Genomic DNA, 24,627 nt, shown 5'->3' on the forward strand with positions numbered 1-24,627 from the left:
TGATCTTCCAATGAACATAACAGAAGAGAGATCAATTGAGACTTGGAAACCACTGTGTTACTTTAACCATTATTTAGTTATATCCTATCCGTCTCTTTCTTTCTGTTGAACAGAGAGGCTCCTTTGGCTACCTTGACTTTTGTAAATGTTTCACTCAATTTGTTGTGGTTTATCATTTGGACAGAATGCTACATCGGGGATTTTTCACCCCTCCCTAAGTCCTCAAGGGAAAATGACTTCTGTATGCCTCATATATGATACATGCACATACACCCTATTCTCTTCATTTTAAGAAGCAGGCCTAAGTTTATTGGCAGCTGAGAACACTGCATTTCTCAGAAGTGCCTCCTCTATCTAAAATGTACTTGAACGTGACTTTGAAGGGCTTATTTTTTGACAGGTATATTAGTGAAGCAGGTGAGAAATCTATCTTTAATATTTTTGCATAACCTAAATATATTTATATGAAAATATCCCTATAGCCCTGAGTCTAGCTAAGAGCAATGCTTTGGAGTTGCCTACTTCTGTGATCCTAATTCATCACTGGGTATTTTTGATATTTTGCTTTCTTTGAGATGGTGTCTCACTGGTCTCAAGCGATCATCCTGTGTCAGCCTCTCAAATAGAGACCACTGTGCCTGGCCTCTGTTTTTGGTATTTTGTTTTGGTATTTTGGAACCTAATCCCTCTAAGTTCCATGTAAACTCTTAAACTGGTTTTTAATAGATAGGAGGGATGCTTATAACTGGTACAAGTCTCTATAAAAACTATAGTGCAAGTCAATATGATTAAGATTAAATCATCTGAAGAATGGTTTTATTTACAGAATTTACCTGTATGATACCTTGAATCAGGTGCATTTCATTTTACTAATATATATACGTAATACTTTTATTTCCAAATAATAGTTATTCTACTCCAATTATTTATAACTTCCTCATCATTTATCTAAGTCAACATTCTATGTTAAACACAAGTGTACTATTACAAAAAACATTTTTTAAAATAAAGCTACACTAGCCAGCCAAGATGCTGACATTTGGGCACAGTGATTACAGATGGTGACCGTGGACAGCGATGTTCCTGCTGATTCGGCAGTGATTCAAGGCTACTATTCTGCGCTGACCTGCCCTTTGAGTCTTTTGAGAAAGAAACCTTTCTAGATTTTTGCTTTGTCTAAACCCACTTCCTTTATCAGATTTAGAAACTCATACCTTCTTACACCAGCCTGTGACTGTCCATGTCTAGAACCAGTTTTTTTCTGTATGTGGTTTGATTTGCACTATTTTAAAATATACCACCACTTAATATAGTTTAATGGCTATCTTCTGAAAGAAATATATTCCTTAAAAAATGTTGATGGGAAGATGATTATCTTTATTACAGAGACTAAAGAAAACATATCTTTATATGAGAAACTACAACATGGATATGCATTATTTTTACCAGTTGAAAACTATAATAAATATGGGCTTCTGCTAATATAGGGTGATACAGTATTAATAGGATGGAATTAACATGAATCAATGCTCTGGCAGTGGTAACCTTGAACCATGTCATAATAATATATATGTATGATATAATGTTTAAACAGAATGATTCTGGAGGTTTAAAACCAGTGATTATGTGTGATTAAGAAGACTTCACCCAAACCACTTAAAGTTAAAACTTACATTTAAATTCAGGAAAATTCATTTTTAATTGTATTAAAATATGCATTCTCGCAAATAAGATCATGGTTTATTTGCCTTGTTAAAACAATCAAATTTGCATGTGTAATAAGGCATATTCAGACTTCAAACAGTTTAAATTGCCTTCTCAGTAATTAAAAAGATTATCACAAATTAAATTCCCTAAGATATAACTTCTACACAGTGAAATACACACTACTTGCATTCTAAAATGTAAGTTTGAATACCAAAATTAGTGATTTCCATTAAAAAGAAGGGGCTCAATTCTTCCATTAAGCTTACTATATGGTCTGATGAAGGAAGCAGGTTTAGACAAAGCAAATATCAAGAAATATTTATCAGTTTTTTCAAGACATTTAAAAAGTGCATTTCCTGAGTAAACAATGGGATTAAGGACATGTTTCTCTTTTTTCTCCATTTGAATAGCTGTGAATAATAAAACCACAATATGTTTTGGCCAAGCAGTACTTAGACAAGCCTCCATTGGTCTTTGGTCTCCATATACATTTATTTTGTGTAGACAACAATGACTTTTCACCATTTCCTTTCCTATGGTTCCATGGTTCTCAAAATGGTAATTTCATTTATACATAGCAAAAAGTTCACAAAACCTTTCAGCACTGTTCATATTTTCACATTTGTTCAGGAAACAATTTGTTTAGGAACACAGCTAGGTGATTTTCTTCTGATTTCTTCCACTTTTGGAATCCCACATGATTATAATGTTAAAGTATACCAAGAAGAACAGGAAGTTCAAGCAAGATACAAAACACACCAATACAGAAAATAAGTCCGGTAGTTTCTGAGGAGGATCCAGTGTGACAGTCATCAGCGTCAGAAGCACCATAGTGATGACTGAGATAAGAAACTGCAAGGAAAAAAATGATTACTGAGTAGTGTAAAAGGTGAAATTTAAATGTCCTGTAAACGTTGACTTGTAGCTATTAAATAAGCAGAATTAAAGGTGAGGGTTAAGGGTCTAATTTATTCTGGTGTATCTCAACTTTGACTTCCTATTAGAATCATATGAGAGGTTTTTAAAATCTCAATGCCCACATCACACCCCAGACCAATTAAATCAGGCCTCAGTACTTTTTAAAGCTCTCCAAGTGATTCCCATGTGTAGCCAAAACTTGAGGACCCCTGTCTTACACTTCCTACCAACAAGGCACTGAAGAAAGGTATCTGGGACAAATATTGATGCTAGTAAGGGTTGAATTTGTAGCATCCCCTGGGGCCCAACAGGATATAAAATTCTAAGCTAATGGGTACAAATATATAGGTAGCTAGAAGAAATAAAACCTAGTGTTTGGCAGGTCCGTAGGCTGACTAGTTAACAATGTACATTTCAAAATAGCAAGAAAATAAGTTGAATGTTCCTAGCATAAAGACGTATTTTTAAGGTAATGGATAGCCCAGTTACCCTGATCTGATCTTCACTCATTACATGAATGAATATCACATGTACCCCCAAAATATATACATCTATTCTGTATCAATTTTTAAAATTCTAAGCTAATCTGAGAACCCATCTGTGAAAAAGTTTTCCATGGCAAATGGAAAATTACATTTCATACTCACTAAATGCTTTCAATGAGTAAAGCACATTAGGGCACATGAAAGAAAATGTGGTCCTCTGGCCTCAAAGAGTTTTCCATCTGCTTAGGAGAATGTTAAATAAAATCACAAAGTCACACTGGCTTAAATACCAAGTGTTTTTTTACCAAGATGAGTAGTAAAAATAATTAGCACATTTACTGTAGTTGTGTGGTCATCAGTCAGTGTGGTCTTCTCTAGGCCAATGTGCTATACAACAGAACTTCCTGCAATAATGAAAATATTTTGTCTGCACTCCAGTGTAGTAGCTGCTAACCACATGTGGCTATTGGGCATTTGAAATGTACTTATTGTGACTGAGGAACTGAATTTTTATTTAAATTGAATACGTTTAAATTTCTATATATGTCTAGTGGCTACCATACTGGACAGACTGGCTCTAGACTGTGAGCTCCTTTAAGACAAAGACCAGCAAGATCTTACTCATTTTATCCCTAGCACAGTACATAGGTATACACTAGCAGTATAAATAAATGTAGAAAGCAAGTAGTGAAAAACAGTAGTGACTTCCATGAAGTGGGTGGGACACAGAACCCTAAAAGATGCCTTAACTGTTGGCTACATTATGACAATATTGGTAAGGTCTAAATACAGAGTAATGCAGTGATCATTCCAAATGGAAAAGCAAGGACAGGCGCCAAGAAAGCTCACAAGCAGATATAAACAAAGGCTCCCAGTGTCGTTAAAGGAAAAAAATTCCTGAGGCAACCTTAGTGGGAAGTGCAAACATCTGGAATGAAATCTTCAAAATAAAAGTTTCAAACTTAAGAAATATGGGACTGGTTGAAATGTCATAATACCACAATCTTGAATCAGTGTTAAACAGAACAAAACCCCTCTCTTGCTCCAACTATTACCCCATTTGTCTGCTCCTATTTACACTTGCTTCCCAAAACAGTTGCCTATAAACGTGCTGTGTCCAGTCTTCATCCCATTCACTAGTGAACCCCTACCAATTGGGCTTTCACCCCAATCACTATGAAACTGCTATGGTCAAATACCCATAATGACCTCCAGTGTACTAAATCCAATGGTCAGTTCTTACTGCCTTGCCTGATTTTCTCATTAGCATTTGAAATCACTCACTGAACCCTCTCACTGATAACACTTCATTCACTTGGCTTCCATGACATCATACTCTCCTGGTTCACTCCTGCCTCACCCAGTTAATTCTTAGACATCTTTGCTGGTTCCTCATGTCCCCTACCTCTGCATTCTGGGGCTTCATACCTATTCCTCTTATTAATCTATCCTCCTACCCTTAGTGAGTCATCCAGTAGCATGACTTTAATTACCAACTACATGTAAAGACTCAACGTCATCTCCAGCCTGGCCCTTTCCCCTAAACCAGGGTTGTCCAATCTTTTGGCTTCCCTGAGCCACACTGGAAAAAGAAGAATTGTCTTAGGCCACACATAAAATACACCAACACTAACAACAGCTGATGAGCTTTAAAAAATATCGCAAAAAAACTCCAGGTTTTAAGAAACTACAAATTTGTATTGCACTGCATTCAAAGCCGTCCTCGGTTGCAGGTTGGACAAGCTTGTGCTAAACTCTGGACTCATATATCCAGGTACTCCTTAATATCTCTACTTGGATATTTAATAGGCATCTAAAACTAAACATGTGAAAAACTCTTGATCTCCCCATACTCCCCACTGTCCCCATCACACACAAAGTTCCTTCAACATGCTTTGCTTCCTTCAATTCGGTAAATGGCAACCCCACTCATTCAGTTATGTATGCCAAAAACCTTGGAGTCATCCTGAACACCTCTCTTTCACAACCCCAGCAATTCTTGTTGGCTCTACCTTCAAAATATATCCAAAATCTGACCATTTCTAACCACTTCCCCTGCTACCCTGGTCCACAGCACTATCATCTCATGGATTCCATTATCCACAATCTCTTCTCCACATAGCTACCATAGGGGCCTTTTAAAGATGTAAGTCAGATTCTAGTCCCATTATAGGAAACTACACTGTTACCTCTCTAATCTTAGGTCTTATTATTTCTTTCCCCTACCCAGCTCCAATCACCATGACCTCCATGATGTTCACTGAATTTGCAGTTTTCTCTTCTAGGATGCTCTACCCTCAATTATCTGCAGTTTACTTCCTTTGGTTCTTTGCTCAAGAAAGCCCTGCCACTTTAAAATTGCATTAATCCCTCCTGCAAATCATATCCATTTCTCCCTTGCTTTGTTGTTCTCCATAGCACTTATCACCCTCTGACACGCTATATATTTTATATGCTGGTGCTGGATTTCTCCACTAGAATGCAATCTCGATGGAAGCAGGGATTTCTGTTAGTTTTGGTCACTGCTGTATCCTCAGCCTCCAGAACAATGTTTGGCAATATAGTAAGTGCTCAAAAACTGTTTATTAAAGAACAAACAAATCTGGGAACCCATGGTGGTCCTTACCTTAAGATTACTGGACCAGATTGTGAATATCACAATAGGGCTAGACTTTGACATACAGTCAGGAATCTGGGCCTGTACTAACAAAAAATGAACTTTATATCTACTTTCCATTTGAACCCCTGAATAAAGTTAATCCTCTCCTTGTCTTTCCTGTTCACCTCTTAACTTCCTACCTCCCACACCCCTATCCTCCATGGTCATTACCTAAAGTGCAAAGCCCTCAGGACACCCATTCAACTCTGCCCTGAGAATACCTGCCTTGTCTTCCTACAAGATCTAAATATAAAATATCTCCTTTGAAACCTTCCCCTACACTCCCCTAATAAAGTTAGTCATTCTTTTCTTTTTGTTATCTGGGTACTTTGGGCAATCCTCTATGTAGTCCTCAAAAATATAAATAAGTATAGCCTGTTGGGCCAGGCGTGGTAGCTCACGCCTGTAATCCTAGCACTTTGGGAGGCTGAGGCAGGCGGATCACAAGGTCAGGAGTTCGAGACCAGCCTGGCCAATATGATGAAACCCCATCTCTACTAAAAATATAAAAATTGGCCAGGCATGGTGGCATGCACCCATAGTCCCAGCTACTCAGGAGGCTAAGGCAGAAGCATTGCATAAACCCAGGAGGGGGAGGTTGCAGTGAGCCGAGATCACACCATTGCACTCCAGCCTGGGCAACAAGAGTGAAACTCCATCTCAAAAAAAATAAAATAAAAAATAAAAATTAGGCAAGCATGACGGTACATGCCTATAATCCTAGCTACTCAGGAGGCTAAGGAAGGAGGATCACTTGGGCCCAGGAGTTCCAGGTTGCAGTGAATTATAAATGCACCACCACACTCCAGCCTAGGCAACAGAGTTAGATCCTGTCTCAATAACAACTTCCTAACATTTGTAATAGTTGCCAGATATTCCGTAGAGCTTATATACTTATTCATGTAGCATTTTTCAACTACTGGACAATTGAGCTGCCTCTAATTTTTCATTATAATAATTAGATGAATATCCATTCATTCAACAAACAAAAATCAGAGCACCTGTTCTTTGCCAGGCACTGATAGATGCTACAGATAAAATGGTATGTATAAAATGCAGAGTTCTTGCCCTCAAATAGATTGCAATCTAGCATTTTAGACAGCCTTGAATATAACGTGATGTCCCTTAAATATATGAACTTTATGAGTAGACAAAGACATCACATGAAAACTACATATTAGTATCTCTTATGAATATAAATGCAAAAATCATCAAAAGAATACTGGCAAACTGAAGCCAGTGGCAAATAAAAAGAATTATACACCATGATCCAGTAGGATTTATCCTAGGAATTCAAGGTTAGTTTAACATACAAAAATCAATCAATGAAATACGTCATATTAATAGAATAAAGGAAAAAACAAACACACACATGACCAAAGATGCAGAAAAAGAATTCGAATCCAACATTTTTTCATGATAAAAACATGTAAACTAGGAATTGAAGAGGACTTCCTCAACCAGATAAAGGACATCTATTTTAAAAAGCCCACAGTTAACATCATAGTTAATGGTGATAGACCATATGCTTTCCCTCTAACATCAAGTAAAAGAGAAGATGTCCACTCTTGTTACCTGTATTCAACACTGTATTATAGGCCCTAGGGTAATTAGGCAAGTAAGAGAAATAAAAGATAAAAGTCATCCACATCAGAAAGGAAGAAGTAAAACTCATGGTTTGCAGATTACATTATCTTGTATATCGAAAACTGTAGGAAATCCATTAAAAACCTATGCCAAAGAATACAAGTTCAATATACCAAAATATTATATTTGTATATAGTAGCAATGAACATTATGAAAATGAAATTAAGAAGCAATTCCTTTACAATAGCATCATAAAGAATTATGCTTTAGGATCATTCATTATACTTAAGAATAAATTTAACAAAAGAAGTCCAAAAGTTTTACACTAAAAACTGCAAAACATTGTTGAAAGAAACTAAATATCTAAATAAATGGAAATACATCCTGTGTTCATTGGAAGACTAAATATTAAGATGGCAATATTCACAGTGAAAGTCTATCTCTAAAAAAATTAGCCAGGTGTGGTGGCACATGCCTATAGTCACGGCTCTTCCTTAATTGCAGTGAGTTATAAATGCACCAGGCTGAGGTGGGAAAATTGCTTGAGCCTGGGAGGCAGAGGTTGCAGTGAGCCAAGATCACACCACTGCACTCCAACCTGGGCAACAGAGCAAGACCTTGTCTCAAAAAAATAAAGCAATATTCCACAAACTGACATGAAGAATCAACTCAGTCCCTATCAAAATCTCAGCTGGCTTTTGGGAGAAAACTGATGAACTTCTAAAAATAATATGAAAATAAAGGGATGTAAGATAGATAAAACAATCTTGCAAAAAAACAAAATCAGTGGACTTGCATTTTCAATTTCAAAACTACAAAGCTACAGTAAACAAGACAGTATGGCAGTGGCATAAGGATAGACATATAGATCAATGGAACAGAACTGAGAGTCCAGAAATAAACCCTTATATTTAAGAACAACTGATTTTCAACAAGTGCTAAGACAATTCAATGCAACTGAAATAACTGAATAAAGTCAGACTCCTACTTCACACCATATACAATATTAACTCAAAGTGGCTCAAAGGCATAGATATAAAAACTATAAAACTCTTAGAAGAAAATACAGGGGTATTTGTGACCACTGCTTATACAGTGGTTTCTTAGATGTGATACCAAAAGCACAACAAAAGAAAAAAATAGATATACTGGATGTTATCAAAATCAAAACTTCTGTGCTGTAAATGATACCATGAAGAAAGTGAAAAGGCAACACACAGAATGGGAGAGGATACTTGCAAGTTAAATATCTGGTAAGGAACTCATATCAAGAATATATATTTAAAAAAAAACTCTTACAGATCAAAAATAAAAAGACAACCCAGTTTAAAATGGGCAAAGGGTTTGAATAGGCATTTCTCCAAAGAAGATATACAGATGGCCAATAAGCACATGAAAAGATGTTCAACATCATTAGTCATTAGGGAAATGCAAGTCAGAAATCCAATGAAATACCACCTCACACCCATTAAGATGGTTATAATGAAAAAGACAACAAATGCTGTGAAAGATGTGGAGAAATTAGAACCCTCACACATGGTTGGTGAGAATGAAGAATTGTGCTGTACTTTGGAAAAGAGTTTGGCAGTTTCTGAAGATGTTAAACATAGAATTACCATATGATCTAGCAATTCTACTCCCAGGTATACACATAAGGGAAATGAAAACATATGTGCACTCAATACCTTGTAAACAAATGTTCACAACAGCACTATTCATAACACTAAAAAAGGAGAAACAACTAAATGTCCATTAATTGATAAATGGATAAACAAAATGTGGTATATCCACAGAATGCGATATAATTTGGTAATAAAAAGGAATAAAGTACTGACATATGCTATAACATAAATGAACCTCAAAAATATGCTAAGTGGCCTGGTGCAGTGGCTCACACCTGTAATCCCAGCACTTTGGGAGGCTGAGGCAGGCAGATCATGAGGTCAGAAGTTCGAGACCAGCCCGGCCAACATAGTGAAACCCCATCTCTACTAAAAATACAAAAATTTGCCGGGCATGGTGGCACATGCCTATGGTTCCAGCTACTAGGGAGGCTGAGGCAGGAGAATCACTTGTACCTGGGAGGCAGAGATTGCAGTGAGACAAGATTGCACCACTGCATTCCTGCCTGGGTGACAGAGAAAGACTGCCTCAAAAAAAAAAAAAAAAAAGTATACACACACACACACACACAAAGTGAAAGAACCCAGTCATAAAAGACCACAATTTTATTATCCCATGTTATGGACTGAATTAAAATTCATATGTTGAAGCCCTAACCCCCAATGTGACTATATTTGGAGATACAGCCTTTCGGGAGGTAAATAAGATTAAATCAAATGATAAGAATGGGGCCCTAATCCAATAGTACTCGTATCCTTACAAGAAAAGGAAAAGACAACAGAGGTCTCTCTCCATGCGTGACATATAAAGTAGAGACCTACAAGCCAGGAAGAGAGGCCTCACCAGAAATCAACCCTGATGGTAGAACCAACCCTTGATCTTGATCTTGAACTTTTAGTCTCTGGAACTGTAAGAAAATTAATTTCTGTTGTTTAAGAAACCTAGTGTGGTATTTTGTTATGGCAGCTGTAGCAGACTAATACGTTCCATTTATAGGCAATGTCCAAAGTAGGCAAATCTAAAGGGGCAGAAGCTGGCTGTCCAAGGAAGGGAGTTAGGAGTGAGAATGGAATGGGGAATGAATGCTAATGGGTACAGAATTTATTCTGGGAGTGACAAAAACAATGTAAAATTAGATGATGGTGATAGTTGTACAAATCTGTGCATATACTTAAAACCACTAAGTTGTATACTTTAAATGAGTGGATTTATGTGAATTATATCTCAAAAAGCTATAAAAGAAAACCACTACTTCAATAATTTTTTAAAATAGTGGCATGCTAAAAAAAGTGCCATTTCTTAAAAATTGAACTTACCAAATATTGTATCATTCTTGAAAGAAATGTAAAACATGGAAGATATTTCCTCACAGAAATGGAAAAGGATTTCAACCGCAGTTCTTCTTCAGAAGTCTTTTCAAATATTGAAAAGGAAGTTACACAAGCTATAAAAAATGCCATTGTTGTCACAACAGAAGGCATTAGGAGTTCATCCTTCAATAGAAGAGGTAGCAGACTGTAAAGGAAAATTTTTAAAAATCAAAAGAATCATCAATTCAAACTATAACCACTTTATTAAAAAGTTTTAAATTAGTTTACAAGAATTATACTGTAAATATATGGAAATTGGTATGACTTACCTAAATGTTGACACAAGTAAAAACCAAGTAGACATAAAAGGAATTTCACTTAAAACTAAGCAGACTGGTCTAAAATGGTAAAGAAAAAAAATAATATTACAGAATATAATTTCAACTCCTAATTTAAAAAATATAAACACATTTTATCTATCTGATTTTCAGAGGTAGCTTAAAAAAAGCCAGGAAGGTCTTCACGTGTACTACTGATTCATTTTGTTAACAGTCCAGACTAAATTAGCCTAGACACAGGCACAGAGGTGTCAACTTCTCATAATAATTGGAAAACTGCTGCTTCCAGCATGCCATTAATGGAACTTTTTTTCTCTATCACACAAACAAGTAGCTTAAGAAAAGGATCAGATAAACAAATCTGAGAAAGTTTTGTCATATATATTTCATAGTACTTGGTAAATATGAATTGCTAGTATTGTTTTCAAACATCTCTTTTATGTTCTTTCATGTTACATATTACTCCACTAAGTTAAACCTAAAGTTATGGCAGACAAGATCATCATGCCACTGGAGATGACAAGAGAGACAAGAGGATAAAGGAAAACAAATTGATAATAGTAAAATTAAAAGGAGGAAGAAATTAGTAGGAAGAGCTACATGAAAAGAGAAGTAGCATAGGTACAGGAAGCACAATGCCAATAAATAGAACCACTGGCTTTATCAAAGAGTTGTTTAGGGGCCAGGCACAGTGGCTCAGGCCTGTAATCCCAGCACTTTGGTAGGCCAAGGCTGGTAGATCACTTGAGGTCAGGAGTTCGAGACCAGCCTGGCCAACATGGTGAAACCCCATCTCTACTAAAAATACAAAAAAAAAAAAATAGCTGGGCTTGGTGGTGCATGCCTGTAATCCCAGCTACTTGGGAGGCTGAGGCAGGAGAACTGCTTGAACCCAGGAGGAGGAGGTTGCAGTGAGCAGAGATCACACCACCGCACTCCAGCTTGGGCGACAGAGAGAGACAACAGGGCAAGACTCCATCTCCATAAAATAAAAAAAAAAAGTTGTTTAGGGTCATAGCTCTCAGCCCTGTGACCTCCTTACCACAACTCCTGCTCTAGTACCTTCAGGATTCAATTGTGGCAATGCTCAAGGAAGGAGCATTGCTAGTTTGAAGTCCTGAGTCCTGGTCCCCATGTTTGCCACTCATTTACTGTGTGACCTTGAGCAAATGATTAATCTACTTTCTTAAGTGGGAATGGAAATAATAATAATAGTACCCCATATTCTTAAGTAGTTGAAATAACTCTTTGCAGGGATCATCTAGTGTTTATTTTTTAAAATACAATAAACTTTCCTAATGATGGTGGTTGTTGAATAACTGTTATCCTTATTTTAAAAGGTGCTCTATAAAGATTTGGGCATTCTCCCCCTTTCCTAGAAGGATGACTTCTTCCTATGTCAGCTAATATATGAGGTTTAAACCCTGGGATTATAAACTGATTGAAAACTACTAAAAGAAATTACTAGGCGGGTGCAGTGGCTCACACCTGTGATCCCAGCACTTTGGGAGGCTGAGACAGGCGGATCACGAGGTCAGGAGTTCGAGATCATCCTGGCCAACATGGTAAAACCCCATCTCTACTAAAAATACAAAAAAAAAAAAAAAAAATTAGCTGGACTTGGTGGCGCGTGCCTGTAATCCCAGCTACTCAGGAGGCTGAGGCAGGAGAATCACTTGAACCAGGGAGTTGGAGGTTGCAGTGAGCCGAGACTGTGCCACTGCACTCCAGCCTGGCGATAGAGTGAGACTCCGTCTCAAAAAAAAAAAAAAGAAATTACTAGAGGACTTCCCATTTCACTGCCTGAGAATGGATGCATATTAACAGCAAGCTCATCGAAGGTGCTCAATAAATACTGTTTTCTCTTTCTGGTTTAATTATTTCCCATTTATGCATTCAATATTTATTTACTAAACACAAGCATTGATCAAAAATGTATTACAGCCAGGTGCAGTGGCTCACAACTGTAATCCTAGCACTTTGGGAGGCCAAGGTGGGAGGGTCACTTGAGCCCAAGAGTTCAAGACCAGCCTAGAGAACATAGCAAGACACCACCTCTACAACAACTTTAAAAATTAGCCTGGCATGGTGAGGCATGCCTGAGGTACTTGTTACTTGGGAGGCTGAAGTGGGAGGCTCACTTGAGCCCAGAGTCCGAGGCTGCAGTGAGCTATGACCATGTCACTGTGCTCCAGCCTGGGTGACTGAGTGAGACCTTGTCTCTTAAAAAAAAACTTACTACATATAAGCACTACTCTGAAAAGAATACAAAGATGATTATAACTCAGCTCCTAACCTCAAAGTACTTAAAATTCATCACCAAACAGCGAAATCCCCTACATCCTCAACCTTTTCTCTGAACCCCTCCCTTTACCACCTTGTTTGAAACAATGCCTGGCTCTCTCCTCTGAGGACAGTACTGCCCTCTGCCCTCTCAACTGTGTCTGTTTTTGTTGTTTCCACAGTCTTCAAGTGACGTGGCCTGGAGGTGGGAAGTAACCTCCTTGATCTTCCTCACTACTTTCCTACCAGTTCTTCCTCTCTCCATCCTAATAATCTCCAGCTTTGAACCTCATGTCATCACACTTTATCCCCGATTATTCCCTATCTTGTAAATACTGACCAACCACAGGGCTGCTTCCTCCATTACCCAACGATTTCAACTCCTTTCTCACTATCACTCTCTACATACTGACTTAATTCTTGGTAATTTTAACATATACATAGATCTTCCCTCTCATTTGCTAGAATGCCTCTCTTCTAGTGATCTCATCTTTAATCCTGTCCCTTAGGGTCATACTTTAGACTGCACCTCCTCCATGACTCTTAACACTATCTCCTGCTTTTTAGATATTCCAACTCCAACCATCTTTTGATCCCACCAAGATCTTCAATCCATTGTTCCTACCACCTTTTCACTTTCCCTCATCGCTTCGACGGCCTTTTCCCTTTTTACCTATCTTAAATTCCAAGGTCAATCATTATAATCACTCCCATACATTCACTCTTAAGCCCTCAAGCAAGGGAGTTATCCTCACCAGACAAAACCATAAACCTGGAAATACCCAACTTTCCACCAGTGCTTACTCCAACCATGCTAAACCACTGCTCTAGAGAACAACAGCTACCCATACTAACTGGTCTCACTTTAAATACATGATCATGATATTCAAGTGCCCTGCAATTACTATATATTTCCCTGATCTGTTTACACTCTGTCTCTCCTTAGAAAATGTTTCACACTTCTCCCTCCTGCTTCCAACAGCTTCAACCCACTCTTGGCTAATGACTTTCCCTCTCACTTCAATAAGAAAATTGAAGCAGTTAAAAGAGAACTTTCACAGATGCCCACCATCACATTTACTCCCTTCCCAGCATCTCTACCAATATAGCCTATTCACCCCTTTTACTAAAGAGGAACTCTTCACACATCTGTCTGATGCCAATTCTTCCATTTGTGCTCTAGACCGTACCCCATCTCCCTTTCTGAAGGACAGTGCTCCAGCAGCTCCTCCTCCTCTCGAGATCCTGTACCATCAGCTTTCCTTCTCTGCTCATCATTCCCCTGCCTTTATTGCTCCTCTCTTAAACAAACCTATCTTGACCCCATTTTCTCTACCAATTATTGCCCTATTTTTCTGCTTCCTTTTTCAACAAAACTCCTCTGAAGAACAGTCTATCTTCCTCACACCATATATAAAACCTCAACTGGGCATGGTGGCCCATGCTTGTAATCCCAGCACTTTGGGAGGCCAAGGCAGGCAGATCACTTGAGGTCAGGAGTTCGAGACCAGCCTGGCCAACAAGATGAAACCCCTGTCTCTACTAAAAATAGGTGTTGTGGCAGGCAACTGTAGTCCCAGCTACTCGGGAGGCTGAGGCAGGAGAATCGCTTGAACCCAGGAGGTGGAGGCTGTAGTGAGCCGAGATTGCACCACTGCACTCTAACCTCAGTGACAGACCAAGGCTCTGTCTCAAAAAAAAAAAAAAAAAAAAAATTAAAATTAACTCAAAATGAATCAAAGACATAAATGTAAGAGCTAACTCCATAAAACTCTTAGAAGGAAAATGAGGGTAAATCTTTATTTCTTTGAGTTTGGCACTGGTTTCTTAGATATACACCAAAAGTACAATCAAAAGACAAGACAGGTAAATTAGACTTCATCAAAATTAAAAACTTTCGTGCATCAGAGAACACTATCAAGAGGGTACAAAAGACAACCCAAAGAATGGGAGAAAATATTTGCGAATCATATATCTGATAAAGGTTAGTACCCAGGATATAAAAAGAACTCCTAAAACTCAAAAAATGACAACCCAATTAAAAATTGGGCAAAAGGGCTGGACGCAGTGGTTCACGCCTGTAATCCCAGCACTTCGGGAGGCCAAGGTGGGTGGATCACGAGGGCAGGAGTTCAAGACCAGCCTGGCCAACATAGTGAAACCCCACCTCTACTAAAAATGCAAAAAGTAGGCTGGGCACGGTGGCTCACGCCTGCAATCCCAGCACTTTGGGAGGCCAAGATGGGCGGATCACGAGGTCAGGAGATCGAGACCATCCTGGCTAACACGGTGAAACCCCATCTCTACTAAAAAAAATACAAAAATTAGCCGGGCGCGGTGGTGGGCACCTGTAGTCCCAGCCATATGGGAGGCTGAGGCAGGAGAATGGCGTGAACCCGGGAGGCGGAGCTTACAGTGAGTGGAGATCACGCCACTGCACTCCAGCCTGGGCGACAGAGCGAGACTCCATCTCAAAAAAAAAAAAAAAAAATGCAAAAAGTAGTCAGGTGTGGTGGCACACACCTGTAGTCCCAGCTACTGGGGAGGCTAAGGCAGGAGAATCTCTTGAACAGGGGAGGCGGAGGTTGCAGTGAGGTGAGTCTGCGCCATTGCACTCCAGCCTGGGCGACAGAACAAGACTCCGTCTCAAAAAAAAAAAAAAAAAAAAAAATTAGGCAAAAGATTTAAATAGGCTTCTCTCTGAAGAAGACAGACATATTGTGCCAGCAAGCAGTCATTAGGGATATGCAAATCAGAATCACAGTGAGACACCACTCATACCCATTAGCATGGCTATAATCAAAATGATGGAAAATAACAAGTGCTTTCAAGGATATGGAGAAATTGAAGCCTTCATATATTATTAGTGGGAATGCTAAATGGTGCAGCTGCTGTGGAAAACTTTGGTGGTTCCTCAGTGAGTTAAATACAGAATTGCCATGTGACTCAGCAATTCTACTCCTGAGTATAGACTCAAACAAAAACTTGTACATGAATATTCACAGTGGCCCTATTCACAACAGCCAAAAGGTGGAAACAACCCAATGTCCATCAACTGATGAATGATGAACAAAATGTAGTGTATCGATACAATGCAATACTATTCAGGCATAAAAAAGAATACAATTCTGATACAACATGGATGAACCTGGAAAACATTAAGAAGCTAGACACAAAAGACCACATATTATGATTCCATTTATATGAAATATCCAGAATAGCCGGGCGCGGTGGCTCAAGCCTGTAATCCCAGCACTTTGGGAGGCCGAGACGGGCGGATCACGAGGTCAGGAGATCGAGACCATCCTGGCTAACACGGTGAAACCCCGTCTCTACTAAAAATACAAAAAACTAGCCGGGCGAGGTGGCGGGCGCCTGTAGTCCCAGCTACTCCGGAGGCTGAGGCAGGAGAATGGCGTAAACCCGGGAGGCGGAGCTTGCAGTGAGCTGAGATCTGGCCACTGCACTCCAGCTCGGGCGACAGAGCAAGACTCCGTCTCAAAAAAAAAAAAAAAGAAATATCCAGAATAGACAAATCCACAGAGATTTGCAGAAAGCAGATTAGTGGTTTCAGGGACTGGGGGGAAGGGAAAATGGAGAGGGACTGCTTTGGGTATGGGATTTCCTTTCGCGGTGATGAAGATCTTCTGGAAGTAGACAGTGGTGATGCTTGCACAACAGTGTGAAAGTACGAACTCACAATGTAAAATTTATGCTATGTGTACTTTACCACAATTTTAAAAAAATAAATATTTATTTGAAAAAATGAATTATCAGCCAGGCACAGTGGCTCATGCCTGTAATCCCAGCACTTTGGGAGGCCAAGGCAGGGGGATCATTTGAGGTCAGGAATTCGAGACCAGCCTGGCCAACATGGTGAAACCCTATCTCTCCCAAAAAATACAAAAATTAGCTGGGCGTGGTGGTGCGCATCTGTAGTCCCAGCTACTCAGAAGGCTGAGGTGGGAGAATCGCTTGAACCCGCGAGGCGGAGGCTGCAGTGAGCTGAGATCACGCCATTGCACTCTAGCATGGGTGACAGAGTAAGACCCTGCCTCAAAAAAAAAACCAAAAAAACAAAAACAAAAAAAACCATGCATTATCCCTACTTGTCTTTAGTTATTCTCCTCTCATTTTTTCTATTTTTTTATCCTTTGTTTTTTGAGATGGAGTTTTGCTCTCGCTGACCAGGCAGGGAGTGCAATGGTGCAATCTCAGCTCACTGCAACCTCCTCCTGGGTTTAAGAAATACTCCTGCCTCAGCCTCCCAAGTAGCTGGGATTACAGGCATGCATCACCACACCTGGCTACTTTTGTATTTTTAGTAGAGACGGTGTTTTTCCATGTTGGTCAGGCTGGTCTCAAACTCACAACCTCAGATGGTCCGTCCACCTGGGCCTCGCAAAGTGCTAGGATTACAGGCATGAGCCACCGCACCTGGCCCATTTTTTCTTAACCCTACCTAATCAGGCTTCTTCCTGCATTGCTCCACCAACACGGGCCCTACCAAAGTCACCAGTGACTTCCATATTGCTAAGCCAAATAATATGTTCTCAGCCCTCATCTTATTTGACCTATTAAGCAGCATCTGATGCAACTTACCACCTCATTTCCTTAAAACACCTTCTTTATTTATATATATATATATTTTAAGTTCTGGGGTACACGTGCAGGACATGCAGGTTTGTTACATAGGTATACGTGTGCCATGGTCGTTTGCTGCACCCATCAACCTGTCATCTACATTAGGTATTTCACCTAATGCTATCCTTCCCCTATCCCCCACCCCCTAAACAGGCCTGTGTGTGATGTTCTCCTCCCTGTGTCCATGTGTTCTCATTGTTAACTCCCACTTATGAGTGAGAACATGTGGTATTTGGTTTTCTGTTGCTATATTAGTTTGCTGAGAATGATGGTTTCCAGCTTCATCCATGTCACTGCAAAGGACATGAACTCATCCTTCTTTATGGCTGCATAGTATTCCACGGTATATATGTGCCACATTTTCTTAATCCAGTCTATCATTGATGGACATTTGGGTTGGTTCCAAGTCTTTGCTATTGTGAATAGTGCTGCAATAAACATAAGTGTGCATGTGGCTTTATAGTAGAATGATTTGTAATCCTTTGGGTATATACCCAGTAATGGGATTGCTGGGTCAAATGATTTATAATCCTTGGGGTATATACTCAGAAATGGGATTGCTGGGTCAAATGGTATTTCTGGTTCTAGATCCTTGAGGAATTGCCACACTGTCTTCCACAATGGTTGAACTAATTTATACTCCCACCAACTGTGTAAAAGCATTCCTATTTCTCCACAACCTCTCCAGCATCTGTTATTTCCTGACTTTTTAATGATTGCTGAGGCAGGAGAATTGCTTGAACTAGGGAGGCGGAGGTTGTGGTGAGCCGAGATCATGCCATTGCACTCCAGCTTGGGCAACAAGAGCAAAACTCCATCTCAAAAATAATAATAATAATAAAATAAAATAAAATTGCAACCTCTACCTGCATCCCATCCTCCAGTACTCCCAATTACTCTTGCTCTGTTTTGTTTCTCTATCATGGTATTTATTACCTTCTAACATGCTCATTTCTTATTATTATTATTATTATGTTTGTATTAGTGTCTATCCTTAAGAATGATAGCTAAGAAGGCAGGGATTTTTGTCTGGAATATATCACAAGTGCACAAAACAGTGCCTGAAAAATAGTAGGCACTCAATAAATATTTATTGAATGAAATATTTGTTTAATGGTATAATTAGCTGGGACCAGGTCAAAAGGAACTTTCATTTAATTCTTTTTTTTTTTTTTTTTGAGACGGAGTCTCACTCTGTGCCCAGGTTGGAGTGTAGTGGTGCGATCTTGGCTCACTGCAACCTCCACCTCCTGGGTTCAAGCAATTCTCCTGCTTCAGCCTCCTAAGTAACTGGGATTACAGGCACCCGCCACCATGCCTGGCTAATTTTTTTGTATTGTTAGTAGAGACAGGGTTTCACCATGTTAGCCAGGATGGTCTCGATCTCCTAACCTCATGATCCGCCCGCCTCGGCCTCCCAAAGTGCTGGGATTACAGGCTTGAGCCACCATGCCTGCCCCAAAAGGAACTTTTAATGCAAACTGTAAAACCATTTACCAAAAACAGATTAAAGCCATGCACCGTTACAAATAATCTAGGTGCATTTGTAGAAAATGAACCCCTAGAAGTTCAGTGTCTCAGAACTAATCTGGTCATACTATAAGCCCTGAATGAGCTGCCTTTCTATGAGCATAAATTCTGGGGAAATGTATTAATACATGTTTGAAAGTAATGCCTCTCCACAGTTTCATCCTCTGGTACCAGTGATTTGTGTAGGGTCAGCCTAGCCTCATAGAATAGTGGTAAGCTCTACAGGTTTGGGCCTCGGGGGATGGCATTAAGCAGTCTTCCCAGTCTACAATGATATGAGACTGTTTTATTTAGAGCCAGGAAGCCTTCCACACAGGGCAGCCCAGCTCTGCACTAAGGTTTTAGTCTGAAGCTCCACCTAGTAAAAGCAATGCTGCCTGCCATTGGTCATTGGTCATTCTGTACATGTATCTTCCACAGGATTCTAGTGAACATAGGGTGAGGGGTAGAGCAGTAGTGGGTTGGGACTGACCTAGAGGAGGATTTCAGAATTCCAAAGGGTTTTATGCAAATACTATTTTAACATTAGGATATCATACTCCCAGCTGTCATCCACTGCTGTCTATGAACACCAGGAAAAAAATTTAATGCTTCTAAAACAAAGTAGTCTGATTACAGATTGCCAGTAGGGTCTAAACTAAGTTTGTGGCAAAAAAGAGAAAGAAGGCAACATATAAAAGACCCCATGGAAGTAAATGGAAAGAAGAAGACTACTGAATAGATATGGAAATCAATGAAATGAAAAAAGCAAAGATGACAAACAGGCTCCAATCTGACGAAAACCTCTTTGAAGGCTATATTTTTTATTAGCATGTAGAAAATATAAGTGAAAGAACAGGAAGAAATTAAAATTCTGTCAATAATATTCTACCAAAATTTTTCAGTTTAAAATACATTTTATAAAGAAAATCAAAAATTCTGGGAAAAAACATGACTATGAAATCATTTTATGCAAAGATATAACATTTGTGTAGTTTTGTTTTGCATTCAAATGTATATTTGTATGTAAATTATAAAGTTATATGATAAACACATAATAAACATATACTTAAAACGTTTCTACTTACAATGATACCAAGAGAATGGATTTTTCATGTACTTGGAAAGAAAATAAAAAGAATGATAGTGCACAGCTAACCTTTAAGAAAAAAGGGGGGAAAATGAGATATAACAACTTGTGAAATAGCATATCAATTATGAATCTAAATAAAAATCATTTCAAATGAAAGTTGAAAGTTTATTAAAGCTTCTATTTAGAAGTAAAATACAAGCAACACTAGTATGCATTTTTTAATCAAATTTAAAACTTGAAATATTTTTTCAAAAACAATGATTATAAAGCTTTATTTAACCATCTAAGTTCATTATAACTCAGTTATTAATAAACAGAACTAGTAAATATCTTAGACACAATAATCATATATTCATCCTCCCTTGGAATCTCGGACAACTTAAATTTAAAAGCATGGAAGACAAGAAGGTCAGAACCTAAAACCGGCAAAACAAATCTATTTTAGTGTTTGAAAACATGCACTTCAATAGAATATATTAATGTTTTATAAATTAATCATGTGCCATTTGGAGTTTTAAATAAAAAATTATCTATTTTGAGAATTGCTGCAAATTAGATATGGATAACTATCCAGTTGCTCAAGCAAAAACCTTGAATCTTATCCATGCTACACATCTATCCCATCAACAAATGCTTTCCACAGCACCTCCTAAATACAATATCCATCCATTTCTCTCCATTCCCCTCTGCTAAGGGTGGCAGAGGAGTGGTCGAAGCCACCCTCCATCTTTGTAGTAGTGCAATAATCTCCTAATTGGTAATACTCCTGCCTCTTAATAGTTCATTCTCCAAACAGCTACCATATCAGATCATGTAATTTTCCTGTTTAAAATCCTCCAATAGCTTCCTATTATACTTAGAAAAAAAATCCCAATGCCTACAAGATCTGGTTCCTGCCTTCCTCTTCCTACTCATCTCTTATATCTCCCTCACTCATTTTACAGCAGCCACTTCATTCCTCTCCTTTTGCCAAATGTGTTCCTGCCTTAAGGAAAAATAAGATTCTATCAAGTCAGGGCCCAGATCTTCTTGTGATTGGCTCCTTCTGGTTGGTCATTCACTTCTTGGCTCAAATGTCACTTCTCTAGAAAGGTTTCCTTTACTCAATCTAAGTGTCCCCTAACCCCATTCAGTCAGCTCTCTTTTCACATAACACTATTCACTTTTTTTTTTTTTTTTTTTTTTTTTTTTTTGAGATGAGTTTCGCTCTTGTTGCACAGGCTGGAGTGCAGTGGCACCAATCTCGCTCACCGCAACCTCTGCCTCCCAGGTTCAAGCGATTCTCCTGCCTTAGCCTCCCAGTAGCTGGGATTATAGGTGTGCACCACCATGCCTGGCTAATTTTGTATTTTTAGTAGAGACAAGGTTTCTCCATGTTGGTCAGTCTGGTCTTGAACTCCCGACCTCAGGTGATCCACCCGCCTCGGCCTCCCAAAGTGCTGGGATTACAGGTGTGAGCCACCACACCCGGCCAACACTACTTTCTTCATAGCACTCGTTACTCCCAGATGCTTTCTTGTTAATGGATTTATTTTGTTTATTGTCCATCTCCTGCCACTAGCACGGAAGGCCCCAAGTAAAAGAGCAGGGATGTCATCTGTCATTCCTTTACATGCCAGTACCTAGAGGAGGACCTGAAATATGAGAGGGCACTCAATACCTGAAAAATTAAATATAAATCCTTTTGCTGCTATACATATACCAGTATTCATGCTATCAGTTACCTCAATTATAGATTTATATTGAAATATAATTCAGGTAAACATGATTGAAAGGAAAATACTTTAAAAATAATTACAATGGAAAATGTTCTTAAAACTCTCAGAAGTATACAATAAGAATTCAAAGCATGATTAACAAAAACAAAATCACAAAAATCTTACATTTAAAAAGTTTTAACACAACGGCTTCTTTTAAAACATACCAAACTGAAAAAAATTAGAAAATTAAGAAAAAGAAAATGTTTTTTCTGGCTTATAATCCTAAAAGTAATCATCTCTAACACTGCTAAAGTTACTCAAACTCTGAAATTCTATTCCATTATCTTTGAAATATACATTTATTTAGCATTCTATTTCCTAGAAAAACAACAACCTATCACAAGCTTGAAAGCTATTTCAGGTTAAGCCTACTGAAGACATCAGAGCATCACACCATATCCATTCTGTTCTAACTACCCAACAGAATATTAACAACAGATGACTTGGTATGCTCAGAGTCCATTCAAAGAATCAAACAACACAAATCATCCATAAAAAGATAATTAAAAAGAAAAGACGAACATAAAACTATCCTTTTTGCATTGTGGTAATGAGACGCACTTTTGAAGTATTTCACTGTTCTTTTCTGGCTTGTTTTTATCCAATGTACTTAAGTGGCAGTCCCAGACTTGGAACTCTAATCTCTAAATGTTGCCTCACGTAAGTCCACTAGGACTTACTGTTTTCATAAACTAAATGTCCTTGATAGTTTAAAAGGTATTTTTAAAATGTCATTTTATAGACCATAGCACACAGGAACAAAATTTTAAATGCCACAGAAACACAACCAAGAAGACTTTGTAAAGCTACTCAGAAAAATCCTAAACTATAGAAAATGCACCTAGTCCATCTTCAAACTGACACAAGTCATCTTCCTAAAACAGAGATCTGCCCCCTCCCCTTCTCAAAAATATTTTTTAGTTTCTCTTGCACATAAATCAAACTCCAAACCTTTTCAACCAAGATATTCAAGGTCTTCAATAATTTGGTCAATTTTTACCCTTATCTTTCACCATATCCTCTCCTACTCTCAACACCTATACATAAAAGTCACACAACTCATACTGTTTAATAGCTATTCCCAGAATATCCTGTGTCCTTTCCCACCTCTGGACCTTCAATTTCTTCCTCCTGTTTTGAACTTCTCTTCTGCTATAAAACCTGCTGTTCTAAGCTTGCCCCACTTTCAAATTTGGGCTCAAATCCCTCTTGCCCTAACCAGCATTCTAAAATCTGCCCCCAAGATAATATCTCCCTTTCCCACACCATCTTAGGACTTCATTTGTACCTGATAGAACTTAATACCATCTGTTTTATAGCATAACTATTTAAGCTACTTAAGTTCATTGCCACTGTTTTCTACTTTGTAGTCCCTCATTAACTAATACAAAACAAATTAAATAGTTGAATTAACTGAAAGACTATTGATTGCTTAGCTTTGTGTCCCACACAGAAGCTAAGTATGGGAAACATCCAATAAATGTCTGCCAAATAAATGAATGTCTTGTTTCCCAGCCCCATAAATCCTGTTCAGAGTAAGAAATTAATTTTTAAAAGATCAGTTGTGGCAAGAATTAAGTATCTGAAGTAATGAAAAACTTACCAGTGTAAATTTGAATCCTTTGGAAGAGGGCTGAAGTATTAATTTTATGCATGCAGGAAGCAGGCTCAAAAATGTAAAACAAAAGCTAAAAAAATTAATAAAAATCAAATATATGTCTTCTTTGTAGAGGTATAAATCTAGCTTAAATAAGGACATATTTTTTAAATATAAGGCTCATATTATTTATCAACTTAAGTTGATTTCAAACTATACTTTTATTTATTAAAGATGAAATAACATTTATATAAAATCTACACATTAATATATATACTTTAAAAATAAATGATTACATAATATAGACCAAACATGACAAACCTAAATATTGCTTCTGTTATTTTAGTATTTAATATCATGCATAGAAAATATACAAAGATATATAGTTGAAGGTCAATTATCAAACACTCAAAATAAGAAAACATAATGAAGTATAAGAGATAATGCTATATCTGTAACACAAACATTCATAAACTTTACTCACAAAAGAGTCTCTCTAGCTATCATTTCACAAAAGTTGATTATCTGATTTTCAAGCCCATGGTAAATCATAAAGAACAAGGTGGAAAGGAAGCAGGAAGCTACTAGAGCTTTTCCTAATGATGGCTAATGGGTGTGAGGAAAAAGAACTAGAAAAAGCAGACAGACTCAACAGGCAAAGTGGCCTGGAACCATTTAGTACTATGGGAAATAGCCCCTGAAAGCCCTGAAAACAAGTATATAACTGAATACAATAACTGATTTTCCCACTTGTAGGTTTTGACTTGTCAACTTGGCTAGGCTGAACTAATGTCCGCAGAATTCCCTTCCTGTATGCCTTTGTTAGGGTGGGCTACAAGGGAAATTCTCATAAGATTTGGAAGACAGAGAGGCCACACCCATCTCATCTCCCAGTTATCTGAACACTAGTCTGCTGTGAAAGAATTTTGCAGATGTAAAACCCCTACTCAGTTGATTTTAAATTAATCAAAAGGGAGCTTGTCCTGAGGCACCTAACTTAATTAGATCAAAGCCCTTTAAAAGTCGGCGGAGGCCTTCCCTAACAGCATCTGGGTCTTAATTGCTCTTCCTTCCCCCCAGATATTCCCTCCTGACTGGCTGCCTTGTGACTAGC

The 24,627-nt window shown here is 38.3% G+C and overlaps 1 protein-coding gene across 4 annotated transcripts in view; it reads right to left on the reverse strand.

Moving 5' to 3' along the window:
- Positions 1–859: 859 nt before the first annotated feature.
- ALG6 (ALG6 alpha-1,3-glucosyltransferase) overlaps positions 860–24,627 on the reverse strand; it is a 69,295-nt gene continuing 45,527 nt past the window's right edge. For all 4 annotated transcript variants that reach the window (XM_023210410.1, XM_023210418.2, XM_026454149.1 and 1 more), the window contains 5 exons: positions 23,520–23,604; positions 20,152–20,222; positions 10,619–10,687; positions 10,296–10,494; positions 860–2,559 (listed from right to left, as the gene is read on the reverse strand). In XM_023210410.1, coding sequence (XP_023066178.1) covers positions 2,362–2,559; positions 10,296–10,494; positions 10,619–10,687; positions 20,152–20,222; positions 23,520–23,604 — 622 coding nt within the window. In that variant the 3' untranslated portion in view covers positions 860–2,361. The remainder of the gene's footprint in view (positions 2,560–10,295; positions 10,495–10,618; positions 10,688–20,151; positions 20,223–23,519; positions 23,605–24,627) is intronic.

This window comes from Piliocolobus tephrosceles, chromosome 1 (assembly GCF_002776525.5).
Source record: "Piliocolobus tephrosceles isolate RC106 chromosome 1, ASM277652v3, whole genome shotgun sequence".
Taxonomy (NCBI): Eukaryota; Metazoa; Chordata; class Mammalia; order Primates; family Cercopithecidae; genus Piliocolobus; species Piliocolobus tephrosceles.